The sequence below is a fragment of the Eumetopias jubatus genome, unplaced genomic scaffold (genome assembly GCF_037043125.1).
Source record: "Eumetopias jubatus isolate StellerSeaLion01/CBP00866 unplaced genomic scaffold, mEumJub1_p1.0 scaffold_10, whole genome shotgun sequence".
NCBI lineage: Eukaryota > Metazoa > Chordata > Mammalia > Carnivora > Otariidae > Eumetopias > Eumetopias jubatus.
In genome coordinates this window covers 98,044,478-98,060,862 of record NW_028274816.1, presented here as the reverse complement: position 1 = coordinate 98,060,862, position 16,385 = coordinate 98,044,478, and the positions used below count along the sequence as shown (strand labels likewise).

General features: G+C 54.8%; 1 protein-coding gene across 1 annotated transcript in view; it reads left to right on the top strand.

Moving 5' to 3' along the window:
- The first annotated feature begins 416 nt into the window (after nt 1–416).
- CRHR1 (corticotropin releasing hormone receptor 1) overlaps nt 417–16,385 on the top strand; it is a 47,024-nt gene continuing 31,055 nt past the window's right edge. The window contains exon 1 of the mRNA XM_028087531.2: nt 417–1,304. Within this exon, the coding sequence (XP_027943332.2) occupies nt 1,272–1,304 (33 nt within the window). The 5' untranslated portion in view covers nt 417–1,271. The remainder of the gene's footprint in view (nt 1,305–16,385) is intronic.

The following is a 16,385-nucleotide window of genomic DNA, read 5'->3' as shown; positions in this document are numbered from 1 at the left end:
AAGGGGCTGGAGGAGGTGGGAACTGCTTCCCATAGCTGGGGGTGGGGTAGGGAGCTAGGGAGCCAAGCCAGCTGAAGACCCCGAGGTCCGGCTGGGAGGCTGACCCCGCCCCCGAGGGTCTGGCCGACAGGGGGCGCTCGGCCTCCTCCACGCACTGCTCTCTGGATGCCTAGCTGCTTTCCCCTGCTGTAGTGCTATGCGCGCACTGTTTTCCCCTCCACGGTGCTCAGATGCCCGCTAGTCCTTCAGGGCACCGCCGTCTCCCCTTCGTCTTAGGGTTCCCAGGTTCAGCCCCTTGCCTGGACCAAACTGGGCAGGCGCTTAGTTTGTGGAATGAACGAATGAATGAATGAATGAACGAACGAACGAATGAATGAGAAGGATTCGTCCCGCAGAGCTTCGCGTCTCTGCGTGCACCTGGGGTGTGGGTGCCAAAGGGGGTGAGGATTCAACGCCCGGACCCTGCTGAAGTGGGGGCGGCGCGGACCTTCTCCCGGCCGGCTGCAGGGCGGGAACTGCCCAAACGCAGTGCCCTGCTTCACCCGGTTTCCGCGGCGTCTCTGCCCATTCGGGGCTGCCCAGTTCCCCAGTCTCCAATCGCCTCGCTATTATAGATTCACCTGAGCCCCCCAAGTTCCCCCAGACTCCCTGGACTCCCCAGACCCCGACCTCAAGCCCGGCGGGAGGAGGGAGGCGGGAGGCGGGAGGCTGCCTCCTCTCCCGCCCCCGCCCTCCCATCCCGGGCTGCGGCGGCCGCCACCGCTGTCAGTGCGTCCCGCCGACTGCCGCAAACCCCGGCGCAGGGAAAGGGGGTCAGCAAGGCGAGCGCGCGGGGAGCCAGCCCGGGAAAGGGGGGGGTCGGAGGAGGCGAGGGGGAGCGAGCAGAGGGGCGCGGCGCGGAGGAGGGACCGAAGGGGAGGGGAGAGGCGAGGGCGAGAGGGGAGGGGACGCTAGGCGAGGGGGCGGGGAGTCGAGGCGGGTTGCTGCGCGGACCGAGGGGGAGGCGGCGGGGACGCGAGGCGGCTGTCGGCCCGGCTGAGTCTGGCAACGGCGGCCGGACTTGCCCGGGCCGGGGAGAGCGGGAACCCGCGGGGCCGGGCCGGGCTGCGGGGCCGGAGAGCGCCGAGCCGGGCACCTCGGAGCCGGGCAGCGCGACACCGGGGCCCGGCTGCCCAGCCCGCGCCGCGGCCCCAGCCCGCCACCGTCGGCCGGCCCCTCTGGGATGTCCGAGGGACCCAGGCGTCCGGGACGGTGATCGAGCGAGCCCGAGGATGGGACGGCGCCCGCAGCTGCGGCTCGTCAAGGTAAGAGCGAGCCGGTCAGCCCTCGAGCGCGGGCGTCCCCAGCCCTGGGCCGGCGCGGGACGCGGGTGGGCTGTGGGTGTAATGGGGGTCCCTGGGGAGGGCTGTGCACAGGTCCCTGTCCCTGGACCTCTGGAGCCGGCGTGGCGGGGGTGGGGAGGACTCAAGAGAAAAAAAGACATCATTGTGGCGAAGCTGCTGGGATGTTGGCGGAGGAGGGGGTCCGCCCACCCGGGCCACCGGCTGTGTGCGGAGAATCGCTTAAGGCTTTGGGAGTGAAAACTTGGTTCCACCGCTCCCCCCACCCCCCGATGCAGACCCCGACCCCGGGACAGGCGGCTCTGGAGGTGGGTTCCCCACCGGCCCCAGCACCCTCTCACCAGCTCCCCCACTCCGCCCGCCCCCGCCCTGTTCTTGGGAGCTCCTTCCTGCCCCTTCCCCTGCTCGGAAAGCTGCGAGCCCGGGGAGATAAATGTCCCCCGTGTCTCCCAGCCTTTGATCAATCTCGCAATCTCCGGGGAGGAGACGGTGCAGCCGGCGGCGGTTACAGCCCTGCGCGGCAGCCGGCCGGCAGGAGCCCAGCGCTCGCTGCCCGAGCCTTTGCACTCGCGAGTCCCTGTGCCGCGCGGGCGGCCGCGCCTGCTTCTCCTGCTCCGGGTCTCGCGACGCGATTCCGGCGCCCGGAGTTTCGAAAAAGTCGCCAGACCGCACGTCCAGCGTTTGCAGGCTGAAGTTCGGGGGCGACGGGGAGTGCCGCGGGCTGCGTCGGCCGGGGAAGGGCCGGGGTGTCGTCAGTCCGGCCCGCCGGTAGTGACAGGCGCCACTTCCAGGGCCGAGCCCTTCCCAAAGCGGTTCGGCTTGCCGGTTGTAGGCGCGTAAGCAGCAGCCGGAGGGAGAGGTGGGTGGGCCTGGGCACCGCTGCCTGGGAGCCCTGCCCTCGCCGGAGGATCCGGACTCTTGCAGGGTCGGTGTGGATGGCCTGGGCTACAAACACAGACCACACCAGCTTGACTGGGTCCGGGGCATTTAAAAGCGATTACATTGAAAAGAATTGAATGGATTTGGGGGAGGGGTGCGAATTTCATTTTTCCATCAGTTATTAAACCAACTGTACGTATACCAAGCTCACAGTGCTTTGACTTAAAGCACCCAAATTTTAAAATGTAAAAGCTGTCAGTTGTTCAATGGAGACGTTACTGAAGCTTTCTCCGTCCTCTCTCCCTCCCCTCCTAAATATTTATAAGTGGTTTTTTTAAAACAGCTGAGGGGTGGTCTGATTGAACCCATAGCCCCTCCCCCACCCATTAACTGAGGACTAGGGGTGAACCCAGAGATTATTTTCTGGGTGATGGGGGGGGGAGGGAGGAAGAAAAACATCTAGGGAAGTAGAATAGATGGTATTGAATGAGAATATTTTCCGAAAGGCTAGTGTGTACCCAACCTTGCTCTGAATTCACTAATCAGTTAGACTGAATAGGATCTTTTAAATGGATTCAAAGAACTGAACTGTAGGTTTTGTTTTGTTTTTTAAGTTTACATGGTAATAGGTAAATGTTCTTTCTCAGAATCCTGGGCAATTCTCTGCTTAGAATTGTCACGTTTTTCTACAAGAAAAAAGGAATATTTTTTTCTTGTCGTTATGTGTGTGTTTTTCCTTGTATATAGTGAGATGTGTGTTTCTCCTACTAGATGGTGAGGTGTGTGCCCTGTGTCCAATAAATACCGAATGAGTGAGAGGCAGTGAATGAATGGACAGCTAATGCTGGTTTCAATTAAATAATTACTTTTTTCCTTCTATTTATGTAGCATGGACAAGTTGCTGGGTGTTGTTCTACCTGCTTTGCAAATATTAAGTCACTTAGTCTTTATAACAGCCCTAGGAAGTAGGGATTATTACCGAGGCACAGAGAGGCTAAGTAACTTGTTCAAGGTCATACAGCCAGTGAGTAGTGAGTGGAACCAGAATTCAAACCTGGACACTGTTCTAAGGGTTTGTTAGCTTTGATCAGCAAATATTCAAAGCCACTTAAATCTCATCCTAGACCTCTGCCAGATGAGAGCCCAGGTAGTTCTGTGAGTTTGAATCTAGGGGAGTTAATCCAACATCCAGCTCGGTCCCCAACAAGTCAGCCAGCGTTGGGAAAGGACCCACTCTGGGGCACTTATTGTGGGGTTAGCACTGCCCTGGTTACAGGGGACTGGATGGAAAGTGTGGATGCAGAGGAGGAGACAGGTGAAATATTGTCTCTGCCCCCAGGTGAGAGGGGAATGGAGCGCCTCTGGGTCACCGACCCACCCGCTGCAGCTCCTCGCAGGGAGACCCAAGTGTGGCTCGGCTCCCAATGGTGGGCTCCAGGTGGGCCGCGGGTGTGAGGGTGAAGAAGGCAAAGCCTGGTGGGATGGCAGAAGAGATTGAGTTCTGAAGCCGGCGCTGGTTTTATTGCTACTGTTCTTTTTTTTAAAAGAATTTTTTTTTATTTATTTGAGAGAGAGAGAGAGAGAGAGAGAGCACAGCAGGGGAGGAGTAGAGGGAGAGGGAGAAGCAGACTCCCTGAGAACAGGGAGCCCGATGCGGGACTCCATCCCAGGACTCCAGGATCATGACCTGAGGCAAAGGCAGACGCTTAACCGACTGAGCCACCCAGGCGCCCCCTATTGCTATTGTTCTTATCATAAGAGCAATCGAGTAGCATCACACTGTCTAGAAACCAGAGGGGGCAATTATTACCCCCTCGCCCTCCTCACACAGCCACTGCAATCATTTTTGAGGTGATCCCTGTAGGCCCTTTCTGGGTACCCTTGTGGCTGTTGGGCACACCTTCGTACTATGTCACAGCCTGAGTCTGTCCCGGGTTATTCCCGAGCCTCCAGAGGGAGCTTGTCAACATCTGCGTATTGCTTGTACGTGGATATACTTTGGATCCCGAACCGGCACATATTTGGACCATTTTCAAATTCTTTTTTGACAGATACTACAGAGCCACTTCCTGAGGGGAGCATTGGCGGGGGGGGGGGGGGGGGGGGGGAGTGAGCGGGGTGAGTGGGGGTGGGGGCATGGGCTGCCCCAGACCAGGTACAGAGTAGGAGAGTGCGGCTGAAAGGCATCCAAGGCCTTTCAGATTCTATATGAGTCTCTAGGGAGAGGGTCAGTCCAGTGGAAAAGCAGACCTGTGGAAAAGCAGGACACTGACCCAGAGCCTGTGAGGATCAGCTCAAGTGGAAAATCCATTTCTCACCCTCTCTGACATTTGCCCCTTGGGGAGCATCAGCAACCAGCAGGGTTCAGCTGCACAGAAGAAGGAGTTTGGAGGGTCCAAGGTGCCCCCTGGCAGCACCCCATGCACCCACAATGCATGCCGAGCCCAGGGGCCCTAGCCCTGGCCATGGTGTGGCCTGGAAGGAAGGCATTAGGCACAGGGCTGATCATTTCTGCAGTTATTGGGGTGGAAAGGCCATCAGCCTGGGATTTGGCAAACGTGACTTGGGTCTCAGCTGTACCTCTAATCAGCTGTGTGACTTAAGGCAGCTCACCTTCCCTCTCTGAGCTGCAGTTTCTCTGTCTATAAACAGGGGTATTGGACTAGATTCCCTGGTACCTTTCACATCTCTGTGAAAGATCTGTTCCCAAACACTCCTTAGGGCCATGACTTTCTCCGGGAAGAGTGGGCTACAGCGGAGCCACTTCCCAGCTCTGTCCTCCCCAGCTGTGGTACCTTGGTACTTGGCACCTGGACTCAGTACCCTGTCTGAGCTTGAGTATCTCCAACTATGAAATGGAGGCAGGACCTAACTCACGATGCTGAAGTAAGGATGAAAGAATTAATCCACGGAAAGTACCTGAAATGGCACCTGGCAGTTTGTTTTCAGAAAACGTTGCAAGGTGACTGCTCTTCAGATGAAAGGGGATAATGTAGGAAAAGCAACTAGGAAAACCTCTTGGACGCTCAATACATAGCATTTTTGCATCTTTCACTTTTCACAGCACCAAGCCTAATAATCCACTGCACGTAGTGGTCATTTCATGAATGTTTGTTGATTGGATGGATGGCATTATTGTTGCTTTTTCCAGTTTGCTATTGTACGATCAGGGTGGACCAATTGCTGTTCCCACGAGATGCAGATGTCATGTCAAAATCACCCTAGCAGAAAAGCCATCTCGGGGCACCTGGGTAGCTCAGTCGGTTAAGCCTCCGACTCTTGATTTCAGCTCAGGTCATGGTCTCATGGTCATGAGATGGAGTCCCACTGGCTCTGCACTGGGCATGGGAGCCTGATTGGGATTTTTCTCTCTCTTCCTCTCCCTCTGCCCCTCCCATCCCCCCTCTCTCCCTTAAAAAAAAAAAAGAAAGAAAAAGAAAAAGAAAAAGAAAGCCATCTCTGATGCTCTGATGCAGAAGACAGGAACTGCCCCTTAACTCCACTATTTAAAAAAGGAAGGAAGGAAGGAAGGAAGGAAGGAAGGAAGGAAAGAAGGAAGGAAGGAAAGAAGGAAGGAAGGAAGACAGGAAGACAGCAAGCAACAAAGAGCCAATGCAGCATCCCAGTGATTTAGAGGCTCCGTTGAGGGTAGAGCCTTGTCTGCTGAAGCTTGAGCCCCTTTGCTGTGTCTGGAGGAGAGCTAGTTGGTAGCAGGTGACCTGCGCCTTTCTTGTTTCTTCCTTTGTGCAGAGAGGGGTGGGGGTGGTGATCTCTCCCAGTTCTGACTCTCCCCTAACCAACCCTGGAATCAACAAAAGGAAGAGTGAGCCCATTTTGGAGCTAAGGCCAAATCTCAATCTTAGTTGCAGTTTCACATTCAAAGAATGGATCTGTTAATTACAAATGACTCCTATAAAGTCTATTTAAACCTTGAAAAAAAAACAAAAAATAACCCCCAAATGACTGCTGTTTACTTAGATTCTCAGAATCCTTTTTCAGCACTTGCCTTCAGACCTGGCTCTTGGCCAGCCAGCCCTCACTCTGCCCGATGTGGTGGTCAGCATCTTCTTGTGCAGGTGGGAACATCAGGTGAAGCAGATGTGGGCAAGTGAGGTTATCACTTTGAACCTCAGTTTTTTCGTCTGTAAAAAGGGAGAAAATAGTACCTACTTTAAGGGATTAATCATAATGATTTCATGAGATGTCAGGTGTGAAATTAAGCACAATTGCACAGTGTCTGGCTTAATAAGTAATTAGCTAGAGTAGTCACTTAATAAATCTTACCAAATTTTATCAATCCAAATAAGACCACCAAAGGATGGGGTGAGGGAATGGAAGGCGGAGGAAGGAGTGCTTGGCAATGGAGAATCTCCTCCTGCCCCAAGAGTCCTTGTCACAGTCTCTGGGGAGAAGGGCTGGAGTCACCTGCCGTCAGCTGAGTGCAAACGTCAAAGGACAGAGGTGCCTGCAATTGGCCCTCTGAATGTCTGACATGTGAAAACACTTGATAATAAAAGTGAGACATGTAGGGAGGATAATACAAAATGATTAACTCACTGATGCAAGCAATCATTTTGAAAACAATTAGCTGGAGTCCATTAAGCAACAGATTCTTCACCATTCCTTTCCGGAGTAAGCGGTGTCTGCTTCAGCAAAATGGAGAAGAGGGGTGGGGTGGGGAGGGGGAGCCTTGGGGAGCATGGACATAAACTTCCTTTTCTGTGAAATGGCCATGTTGAGAGGTATTTCTGGGAGACAGGTCCCGTGTACACAGAACTGCCAATTCAAATGCTCTTGCCAAATGTGTTCTTTGGCCAACTGTCCACGCAGTGGCCATGAAACTGTTTCAGGGACAAATGAAGATATTTGTGAGTACCCTGCCTGCCCTATAAACACAGGCAATTTCATGATCCCACCCTGGCCCTGCTGAGCCCTCGGGGAACAGCCCCAGTGAGGTGCTTTAAGGAGGGGTTCTTGGGGTACACGCCTGCCCCCCCTCCACCTCTCCATCTGTTTCCAACCTCCAGCCAATCTGGCCATGAGCCAGGGCGCCTAGGTCAGAGTCCAGGATAGAAACTGGCCAGACTGGTCCAGCCGCTTCTGTTGCTCTAGGCTGTCAGACTACAATTTGGAGATTTAAGAGGAGTAGGGTTATCCTGAGGCACAGGGGGGAGACTTAGCTGAAACTTTAAGCGCTGGGAGGCGGGGCCTTTGGGACCTTGAACCGCTCCGTGTGCCTGGCAGGTGCCTGGAGCCCAAGAGCCCGGGACCAAGCCTTGCCAGGGTAATGGGCAAGGGCAAGAGATGGCTGTGTCATTTCATTTAGGGCAGGGACTTTCTCCCCCGGGATCCATGTTTTCCCAGCCTCCTTGGCATTGTGTGGGAAGGGCTCAGTGGTTTCTAGAGGAGCCAGCCCTGACACGTGGGGACGGAGCTGGGTGGGGAGAGGGAAGGAGGCCCAAGAATGCGGGGCTGGACTCTGCAGGCTGGGGGAGGAAACTGGGGGGGTGGGTGGCTACCCTGGGGGAGGGTTGAGGAAAGCTCTGGGCTGACTAAGGCACAGTCCTCAGGGGTCCAGGCCCCCAGCACTGGTCCCCCCCACCCCCCATCCCACTAACAGAAGCAAAAGCCCAGCAGGCCATGGGCCTGCTCAGGGTGGACAATTTTATTATTATATAAGATGTGGGCATGCAGAGAGACAGCAGAGAGGCAGACAGAAACTAAAGGTGATGCAGAGGTGGGTACCACTGGCTAAAGTTGGCATGAGAGAGAGAGAGAGATCGGGACAGAAAGCCTAGAGGACAGAGGAAGGAGGAAGGGAGAGAGAGAGAGGGAAAGAGAGAAAGAGGTATAGCAAGAAAAAAGACCTGTGTGTCATTTTTGGTGGTTTTGCTTTATACTTCTGTACCCCCTTGCACGCAACAGAACGCGTGCCCCTGCTCTGAGGCCAGAGATCGCATTTTCCCTCTTCATTTCTTCTAAGAATTATCACCCCCCATCCCTACCCTTCTGCCTGGTGCCTTCCTCCGCTGTCAGGAGACCCCGGGAGAGCAGGGATGCTCTGAGGCTCGCTGTGTGGAGGCCGCTGATGCACATGCACAGAAAGGAGCCCTCCCCTCACCCGCACCAGCCTCCCACTGCCTCCAGGGCTGCGTTCCCCTCCCCAAGTTCAGAAGGAACAGAGCCTGCTGCCTTTGTGGTCCTAACTGACTGCCGGTGTGCAGTCTGTCTGTCTGTCTCTTTCACAAACACACACACACACACACGCACACACACACACGGATTCCGGGGAGTGAGCCACCTTGGCAGCGTTTGTACTAGGATGCCCCCACCTGCTGCCCCTCAGATGGTCACCACCCCGTCCTCTCTTCCCTAAGCACAGCTGAACCGGCAAGGCTGGTGTGTGGCATCCACCAGCTAGAGGCCAGGGCTGGAGGACAGACTCACAGAGGAGTAGCACAACCCAGGGGCTGTGTGCTCACAGTGGACAAGTGGACGGCAGGTCGGACAGTCTCCATGGTCACTCCCGGGGCCACATATGGCTGGCTGGGAAGCTGAGAGGCTGGCCCTTGGAGGGAGGCCTGTGTCCTGGGCTTGGTCTGAGCCCCTGCCCTCTCCCCTTCCTCCTGCCTTTCTCTCTAACCAGCTTCTCTTGGTCAGATGCGCCATTTAGTGAGCTGCCTCTGTGCCAGGGCCCACACACACCACCCTACTGAGTCCTCCTCTCCCATTCTGGACGCGAAGGAATCAGACACTCTGGGCAACCCATCAATGTTCCGGCCCTCCACCTCACTCAGACTGTCCTCCTTCCTACCCTCTCTGTACCCCCAGAATACGCATTTCTTTTTTTTTTTTTAAGATTTTATTTATTTATTTGACAGAGAGAGACACAGCGAGAGAGGGAACACAAGCCGGGGGAGTGGGAGAGGGAGAAGCAGACTTCCGGCCAAGCAGGGAGTCTGATGCGGGGCTCGGTGTGGGACTCGATCCCAGGACCCTGGGATCACGACCTGAGCCAAAGGCAGATGCTTAATGACTAAGCCACCCAGGCGCCCCCCCCCCAATACTCATTTCTAACGGCTGCCCTGCCTTTGGCCATGCTGCTGCTCATCGTGGGGCTTCCGCCCTCCAGTCTCTGCACCAAACCTGTCTGACATGTCCACCAAAGTCTTCCTGAACTATCCTCTTCCTGAACTAACCCCCTCTTCCAGGAAGCCCTCCCGTCCAAGTGCATCTCTCCCTGGTTGTTCCTGTGCTTGCTCTGTGTCTCCTCCTCCTGATGTGAGCCTCTAGCTCAGGGTGGGCTCTCAAACAACAGGGCACTCTCTTGTTCTTTGGTGTGTCCCCCCACAGGATGCTCAAAACATTTGCTAACCAGACCCCACACGGACCCCTAGTCGCTCACATCCCCTGAGCCCTTGTTCCTACCACACATTCTGAGCTCCGCCGGGGCCAGGAGGAGTCCCTTAAACACACACACAAAGGTCCCTGGCACCCCGTTCAGTGCTCCAGGCCCGCACGCAGACCACAGATGCGGAATTCAGGGGAGGGTGTCTCCCGGTTCCTGCTCCCTGCTGCATGTTTGTCGGTGCACGTAGAGGTGCTATGGCGACAGGAGACACAGAAATGACAAGCTAGACAGATAGTTCCTCTGCCTCTGTGTGCGGATTTATGACTCAATGGCGGACCGAGTGCTACGCTGTCGGTGCCACTTAGTAACACTGAGCGATTCCGGCCCTGCCCGGTGTCCCACCCCTGTCCCCACTTTGTCTACATGTGAAAAGGGTTCTGGGCAGGGTTGGTGGGAGATGTCGCTCGAGGCAGATTTGGAGCTGGGCTCACAAAGGTGCAAGATCCTTCTCAGAACCTGGGGTCTTCAGACAGCAGGGCACTGTGGTCCCCAAGCAGGGGCCGGGGAGGAGGTGTGGCGGCGGCCTGGGGTTCCCTCCACACCGCTGCCCTGGTTTTGCTGAGAACGAGGCACGAACAGTCAGGCAAGACAGAGGTGGGTAGGGGACACTGGAGGAAAGGAGTGGGCCCATGCTTGCCTCCCTCTAGGGGATCCTGTCTCTCAATCCACATCCTAACCCCCCAGGTCCATAAGGGAGGGGGTGGGGCTGCCTCTGGTGTCTTTCTCTCCAGTTTGCTGGGCCCCCAATAGCCTCCCCATTAATGCTGCTGCCAGGCTGTGAAATGCAGGGCCCGTGCACCCCTGAGAAGCCGAACACCCCCCACACTGAAGAAGGAGCGCTGTCCCTAAAGCTGAGGGGGCTGGGTGCCTGGGGTTGGAGCCAGCTCTGCCACTTCCCAGCTGGGTAACCTTGGGCAAGTCACACAGCCTTGCCAGGTTTGGTCCTCCTCTGGACCATGATGGAAAATAAAGGAGGAGATGCTATGTGGTGAGGGTCCCGCCCCCCGATAAAACTCACTGAGTGAGACCTGCTGCTTTTACTGGGGGGCCCCTCCCCTCGCCTCTGCCACCCTGGACGCTGGCCCCAACCATGGAGCCTCCTCCGTGGGGCCTCCCCGATAAGCCAGCCACAGTCTGCTCTCTTCCAGCTAAGGCAAGGCTTCTCACACAGGCCGTGGGGAAGGACCACATGGATTTTTCCAGTCCATGGCAGACTGGCACCTGGCCCTACTGCGTGTGATGATTGTGCAGCCTGTACCACATGCCTGTCCTGGAGAGGTGGACGGAGTTGGAGTTGGTCTAACCCTGTTCACTGAGATGCATCTCTCGACAACCTGGAAGGATGTCCGAGCGAGGACAATTCACATCAGTGTTTCCAAATGCTTACTCTCAGTGACAAACGGTTTGCAGCCCAGCACCCATCCCGACTACCCTTCGAGTACCGCTGGTCTAAAACCCTCCTTTGGAGCCAGAACTGATGGCCCAGAATCCCTGGTTCACTTTTCATGGGAGCCTGGCTGCCGGCCATGCTCTGCACTGTGGGGACTGGGAGGACTCTGGATGGAGCGGCTCTTTCTGGCAGGGGAGCCTGGGGCCTGACGCGGGAAGAGCTCATGGCCAAGAGGGTGGAAACCTTTGCTTTCCTTGGAGCCCTTAACTCTGGCAATTCTGCGTGGGCCCCCTCCCCTCTTGGTTCTCACTCATCACCTGCACCTTGTCACTGAGGTGGAGGGGGGTAGATTCGTGCCCTTCTGTGGTCGCCATGCTCTGGTGAGACAAGAGAAGCCCTTCCTCTGCGGTGGGTTCACCCCAAAGCTCACGGAAATCAGCCCCACATGGGTTCTAGCCTGTGGCCCCGGGCTTGCCCAAGATAAGGAAGCCCAACTTCTCCAGTGCTCCAGGGCCCGACTCTGGAGCAGTCCCGCCTCCACGGTGCTGGCCCTGGGCACAGGCTGCCCCAGAGCCTTGTCTGGGTGAGCCCAGCTTGCTGGCTTTGGGGAAGAGGCTGCCACTCGTGGTGCCTTCCCTGTGCTGCTCGTTTCCCTGCATAGGCTGCACCCACAGGCAGGCAGGCACTTTCTTGCTTCATCCCTGCATCTCTGGCTTCATCCCTGTATCTCCTGCGCACATTCCCACAGTTCCCCGGCTTTCAGCCAGAGGCTAGGAGGTGGGTGAGTGACTGGTCCAAGGTCCCACAGGGCATTTGCTGGAGGGAGTGAGATCAGGGCCTCTTTGTGTCCTACAGACCTGTCTCTCTTGTTCCCCCATCCTTTCCAGGGTTCGTCACCTGCTGGTCCCCCTCCCAGCTTCCATGATGGGCCGGCAGGTGCGTGTCTTCAGATCTGGGAGGAAGCTACAAAACGCTCCAGTACAGAGTTTCCGAGTCTCGGCATGACTGACATTTGGGGCCAGGTCATTCTTTGCTGCGGGGGCTGTCCTGTGCCTGTGAGGCTATAGGGCAGCAGCCCTGGCCTCCAGCCGCTAAATGCCAGTAGCTCTCCTCCAGCTGTGGCTAAATGACATGTTTCATAGGGGACAAAATTGCCCCCAGTTGAGAACCACTGGGTTAGTTCAGGTACACTCAGTTCTGGGGGACCTGCAGAATCACCTGGAGAGCATTAAAAACTAGTGTTTCCCCGCAGGCTGGCTGAACCTGAATTTCTGGGGCGAAGCCCAAGAAACAGAATTTTCTATCTCCCAGATGCCCAGGACTGTCTGGAAACTTCTGATTTCACCTCATTCACTTCTTCCGCAGGCAAAGAAACAGGGCCATTGCCTGTTGCATGGACGATTGTATGATTGTTCCTAATCGCTGCCCTAAATTACCCTGGTGGGGCTTGGTGGCCCAGAAGCCCCTTTAGACCAGTGCCTCATGGCCTTAGAAGGCAGTTGTTTCTCCAGAAAAAAACAGCCTCAAAACCTTTAGCAGTTTTCTAATAGAACCTGATTTCCACATGTCAGATGATCTCACTCTGCCTTCCTGGCCCTCTTCACACACCTTTTAAAACCCAGCTTCTTAAAGGACATCCCTTTTCTGCTGACACCGAAATCCCCCTCACTTCACACCTGTCAGACAGTGGCTAAGCCGAGGGCACAGCTGATAGTGACACCTGCGTAGCTGGTGTCTTCGCACGCTGTCCCCAGCACCTCAGCTCTGTCACCCAGAGTAGCAGATGCCTCTCCCATACCCTCAGCAATGGTTTCTCAGTGGCTGGGGGCCATCACCACTCCCGGGAGCAAGGGGCTGGATCAGAGCCTCGGCCCGGCTCCACTCCTCTCCAAGAACCAAACTCAGCCCTGCCCTGAGTCCCCTGACAGTGTCCGACTGGTGTCTACCCCCCCAATTCCCACAGCCAGTTCTTGGGGAGCCAGGTCATAGCCTAGAGCTAGACATCAAGAGGCAAAGGACCCTCCTCTTTGGGAGGGTCCATGCTGAGGGGCGGGGAGTAGGAAGGGGGGCAGGACAGGCAGGGTAACAGGCTATCCCACCCAGGGGTACAATCCCAGCACTGGAACACGGTTCCCATGCCAGGCCCCCCAGTTACTGTGGTAAGCGACCTTGAGTAGATTACCCTCTGTGCATGCATCAGTCTGTCATCTGTGCAGTGGGAAGAGAGTAAAGGCTCAACTTCTTGGAGTCAAGCAGGATTAAATGAGAAAAATCAGAGTCTGGCACAGTGCAAGCCTTCAACACAAGCTGGAATTTAGAGAAAGGAAGGAAAGGAGGGAGGGAGGGAGGAAAAGCTGGAGAGGTTAAGGCCAGGGGAGAGAGGAAGGTGGGTGGGAGGGAGGCAGGGAGGCTGAGAAGGTATGAGCTATGAGGAAATAGTAATGAGTGAATCTGAGGGGGGTGGGCCCTATGAAAAGGGGGAGAGAATGAATGCCTGAGAAGCAGGAAAAGGAGAGCAGACCAGGCTGGGAGGTCAGCAGGGCTCTGGGCACCGCCTCCCCGCTGCCACCCTTCCCCGTGCCTGGCCAATCCCACGGAGAGACATACTCCACTTCCGCAGGAGGCTGCTGGCTCCTGGGAGCAGAGAGGTGGTGGAAAGTGGGTGCACGTGACCTGGGTGGGCAGGGGACCCATCAGGGGGTGCTTCTGGAGAGGAAGGCCAAGTTGGGAAGGAAGCCACTTGTACGGAGTCGAGTAAGAGTTCTCACCACCACCTGTTACCTGCTTACCCTGTGTTCGGCCCTGTGTTGTTTTATTTTTATTTTTTTATTTTTTAAATTTAATTTAATTTTATTCAAATTCACTTAATTAACACATAGTGTATTATTAGTTTCAGAGGTAGAGTTCAGGGATTCATCAGGTGTGTGGAGCACCCAGTACTCATCACATCACATGCCCATGCTGTTTTACATGCATGGTGGTGTTGACTCGATTCAAGAGCTTCAGAGTGAAACTTTCATCCCTATTAGCCCCATTTACAGGTGGGGAAACTGAGGCTCAGAGGAGTTAAGCCACCCAAGGTCACACAGGTAGGAGGTGCAGATAGAAGACCCCAACGCGGATTTCTCAGGCCCCAGAGTTAGAGGTCTGATTTCTACTCTCCTGTGCATCCTGAAGGCAGAGCGTATTCAGACCTGGAAAGGAATGTAGGGAACACACTGCCCTCCTCATTTTACAGACGAGGAAACTGAGGCAGGAAAGGGCACGGGGCAGTGACTTGTCCAGGGAGCAAATTTGCCAGGGTCAGAACAGAACCTCAGCCCCGCATTTCCACCCCCTAATGTTTTTCCTTCCACACAGCCCGCTAAGGAGCTAGGAACTCAGCCTCTGAGAGAGCACCTGGCAGCTGGAAGCATAGAGATGCAGGAAAATGGGGAATAGGAAGTGTCCTGGTGGGAATTACAAGGGGACCCCATGGTCAAAGGAGGCAGAGAGTAGAAACCCACCTGTTCTTTCATTCAGTCAATCATTTATTCATTCAGGCATCGTGGGGCCTACTCTGCGCCAGGCCCCACTGAGGGTCCAAAGGCAGCTGAACATAGAGCCCGCCCTCAGGGAGCTTAGAACCCAAGGGACAGTAGATCTGGGATCCTTGGAGGGGTCTGTGTAAATCCAGACCTGGGGTCTTGCAGGTCCTCCCTGCCCCTGGGCTGGGAGAAGCAGGTACCCGCTGCTTTCAGCTGTGCTGAGGGTCCTTATTAGGGGAGCAGAGGAGTCACTAGCTCCCCAGACCCCTGGGAGAAAGGGCGGAGGCGAGGAACACCCCAGCGATCCTCTCCACCCCCCCCCGCCCCGATCTGTAGGCAGGAGACTTTCCTTTTATTTTTTCCTCTCTGCACAACAACAATTTAAGTTAATTAAATGTAACAATAAATTATGTCTCATCTGCCTAGAATAATCTTTCACTGCCCCCCCACTTTGGGAGCAAAGCACAGGCTCTTTGCCTGGAGGTGGGGACAGGCTGTGGCTGTCCTAGAAAGAGGCTGTCGGACGAGGACCTGGCCTGGGCAGGATGGGGAAGAAGAGGGGAGGGCTGAGAAAGGGCACATGACTTCGCTGTCCTTCGTTCCAAGTCTACTTTACCCTGGCTAGTCCTCAGAGCACCTCCATGTGGATCAGAAAACACACCGTGGAGGGTCTCAGTTCTGCTGGGACACAGCCTACAACCCTAGCCCCCAGTAACCGCTCTGCTTGGCACCTCTGTGCACCACCATTACATGGGGGCCCTGCCTCTCCCCCACACCGTAACTCCGTGTCTATAGTTATATGCCCTGTAGGCACAGACAGGTTTCCGAAGAGTTTGGCAAACCAGATCCTAGGATTATTAAAAAATGTTTATTTATTTATTTATTTATTTATTTATTTATTTATTTGAGAGAGAGAGAGAGAGAGAGCACTTGTGAGTGGGGGGAGGGGCAGAGGGAAAGAATCTCCATGAGCACGGAGCCCAACATGAGGCTTGATCTCACAACACTGAGATCGTTACCTGAACCAAAATCATGAGCTGGATGCTCAACCGACTGACCCACCCAGGCACACCCAGATCCTAGTTTTTAAATGCAACAGGGGAGTTGGCTTTTAAAGAAATCCTGATTTATGACCCCTCCTCTTTTTCATATTTAGATTTTCTTCTCTTGGCTTTGCTCAAAACAGGCTACACCTTGCAAACCATATATCTGATAAAGGGTTAATATTTAAAATATATAAGGGACAAATACAACTAACTCAATAACAAAAAAACCCCAACAACCCAATTTAAAATGGAGAAAGGATTTTCTTCTCTTGGCTTTGCTCAAAACAGGCTACACCTTGCAAACCATATCTCTGATAAAGGGTTAATATTTAAAATATATAAGGAACAAATACAACTAACTCAATAACAAAAAAACCCCAAACAATCCAATTTAAAACGGAGAAAGGGCCTGAATAGGCATTTTTCCAAAGAAGATATTCAGATGGCCAACAGGTATATCAGAAACTCGCTCACTCATCATCAGGGAAAAGCAAATCAAAACTACAACGAAATATCACCTATTAAAATGGCTAGGATCAAAAAGACAGGAAAGGGGCGCCTGGGTGGCTCAGTCGGTTGAGCATCCAACTCTTGATCTCAGCTCAGGTCCTGATCTCAGGGTTGTGAGTTCAAGACCTTCCGTGGGCTTAAAAACAACAACAACAACAACAAAACCCAAAAGGCAAGAAATAACAAGCACTGGTGAGTCTGTGGAGAAAAGGGACTCCCTGTGCTCTGTTGGTGGGAATGTACATTGGTGCCGCTACTCTGGAAAACAGTATGGAGGTTCTG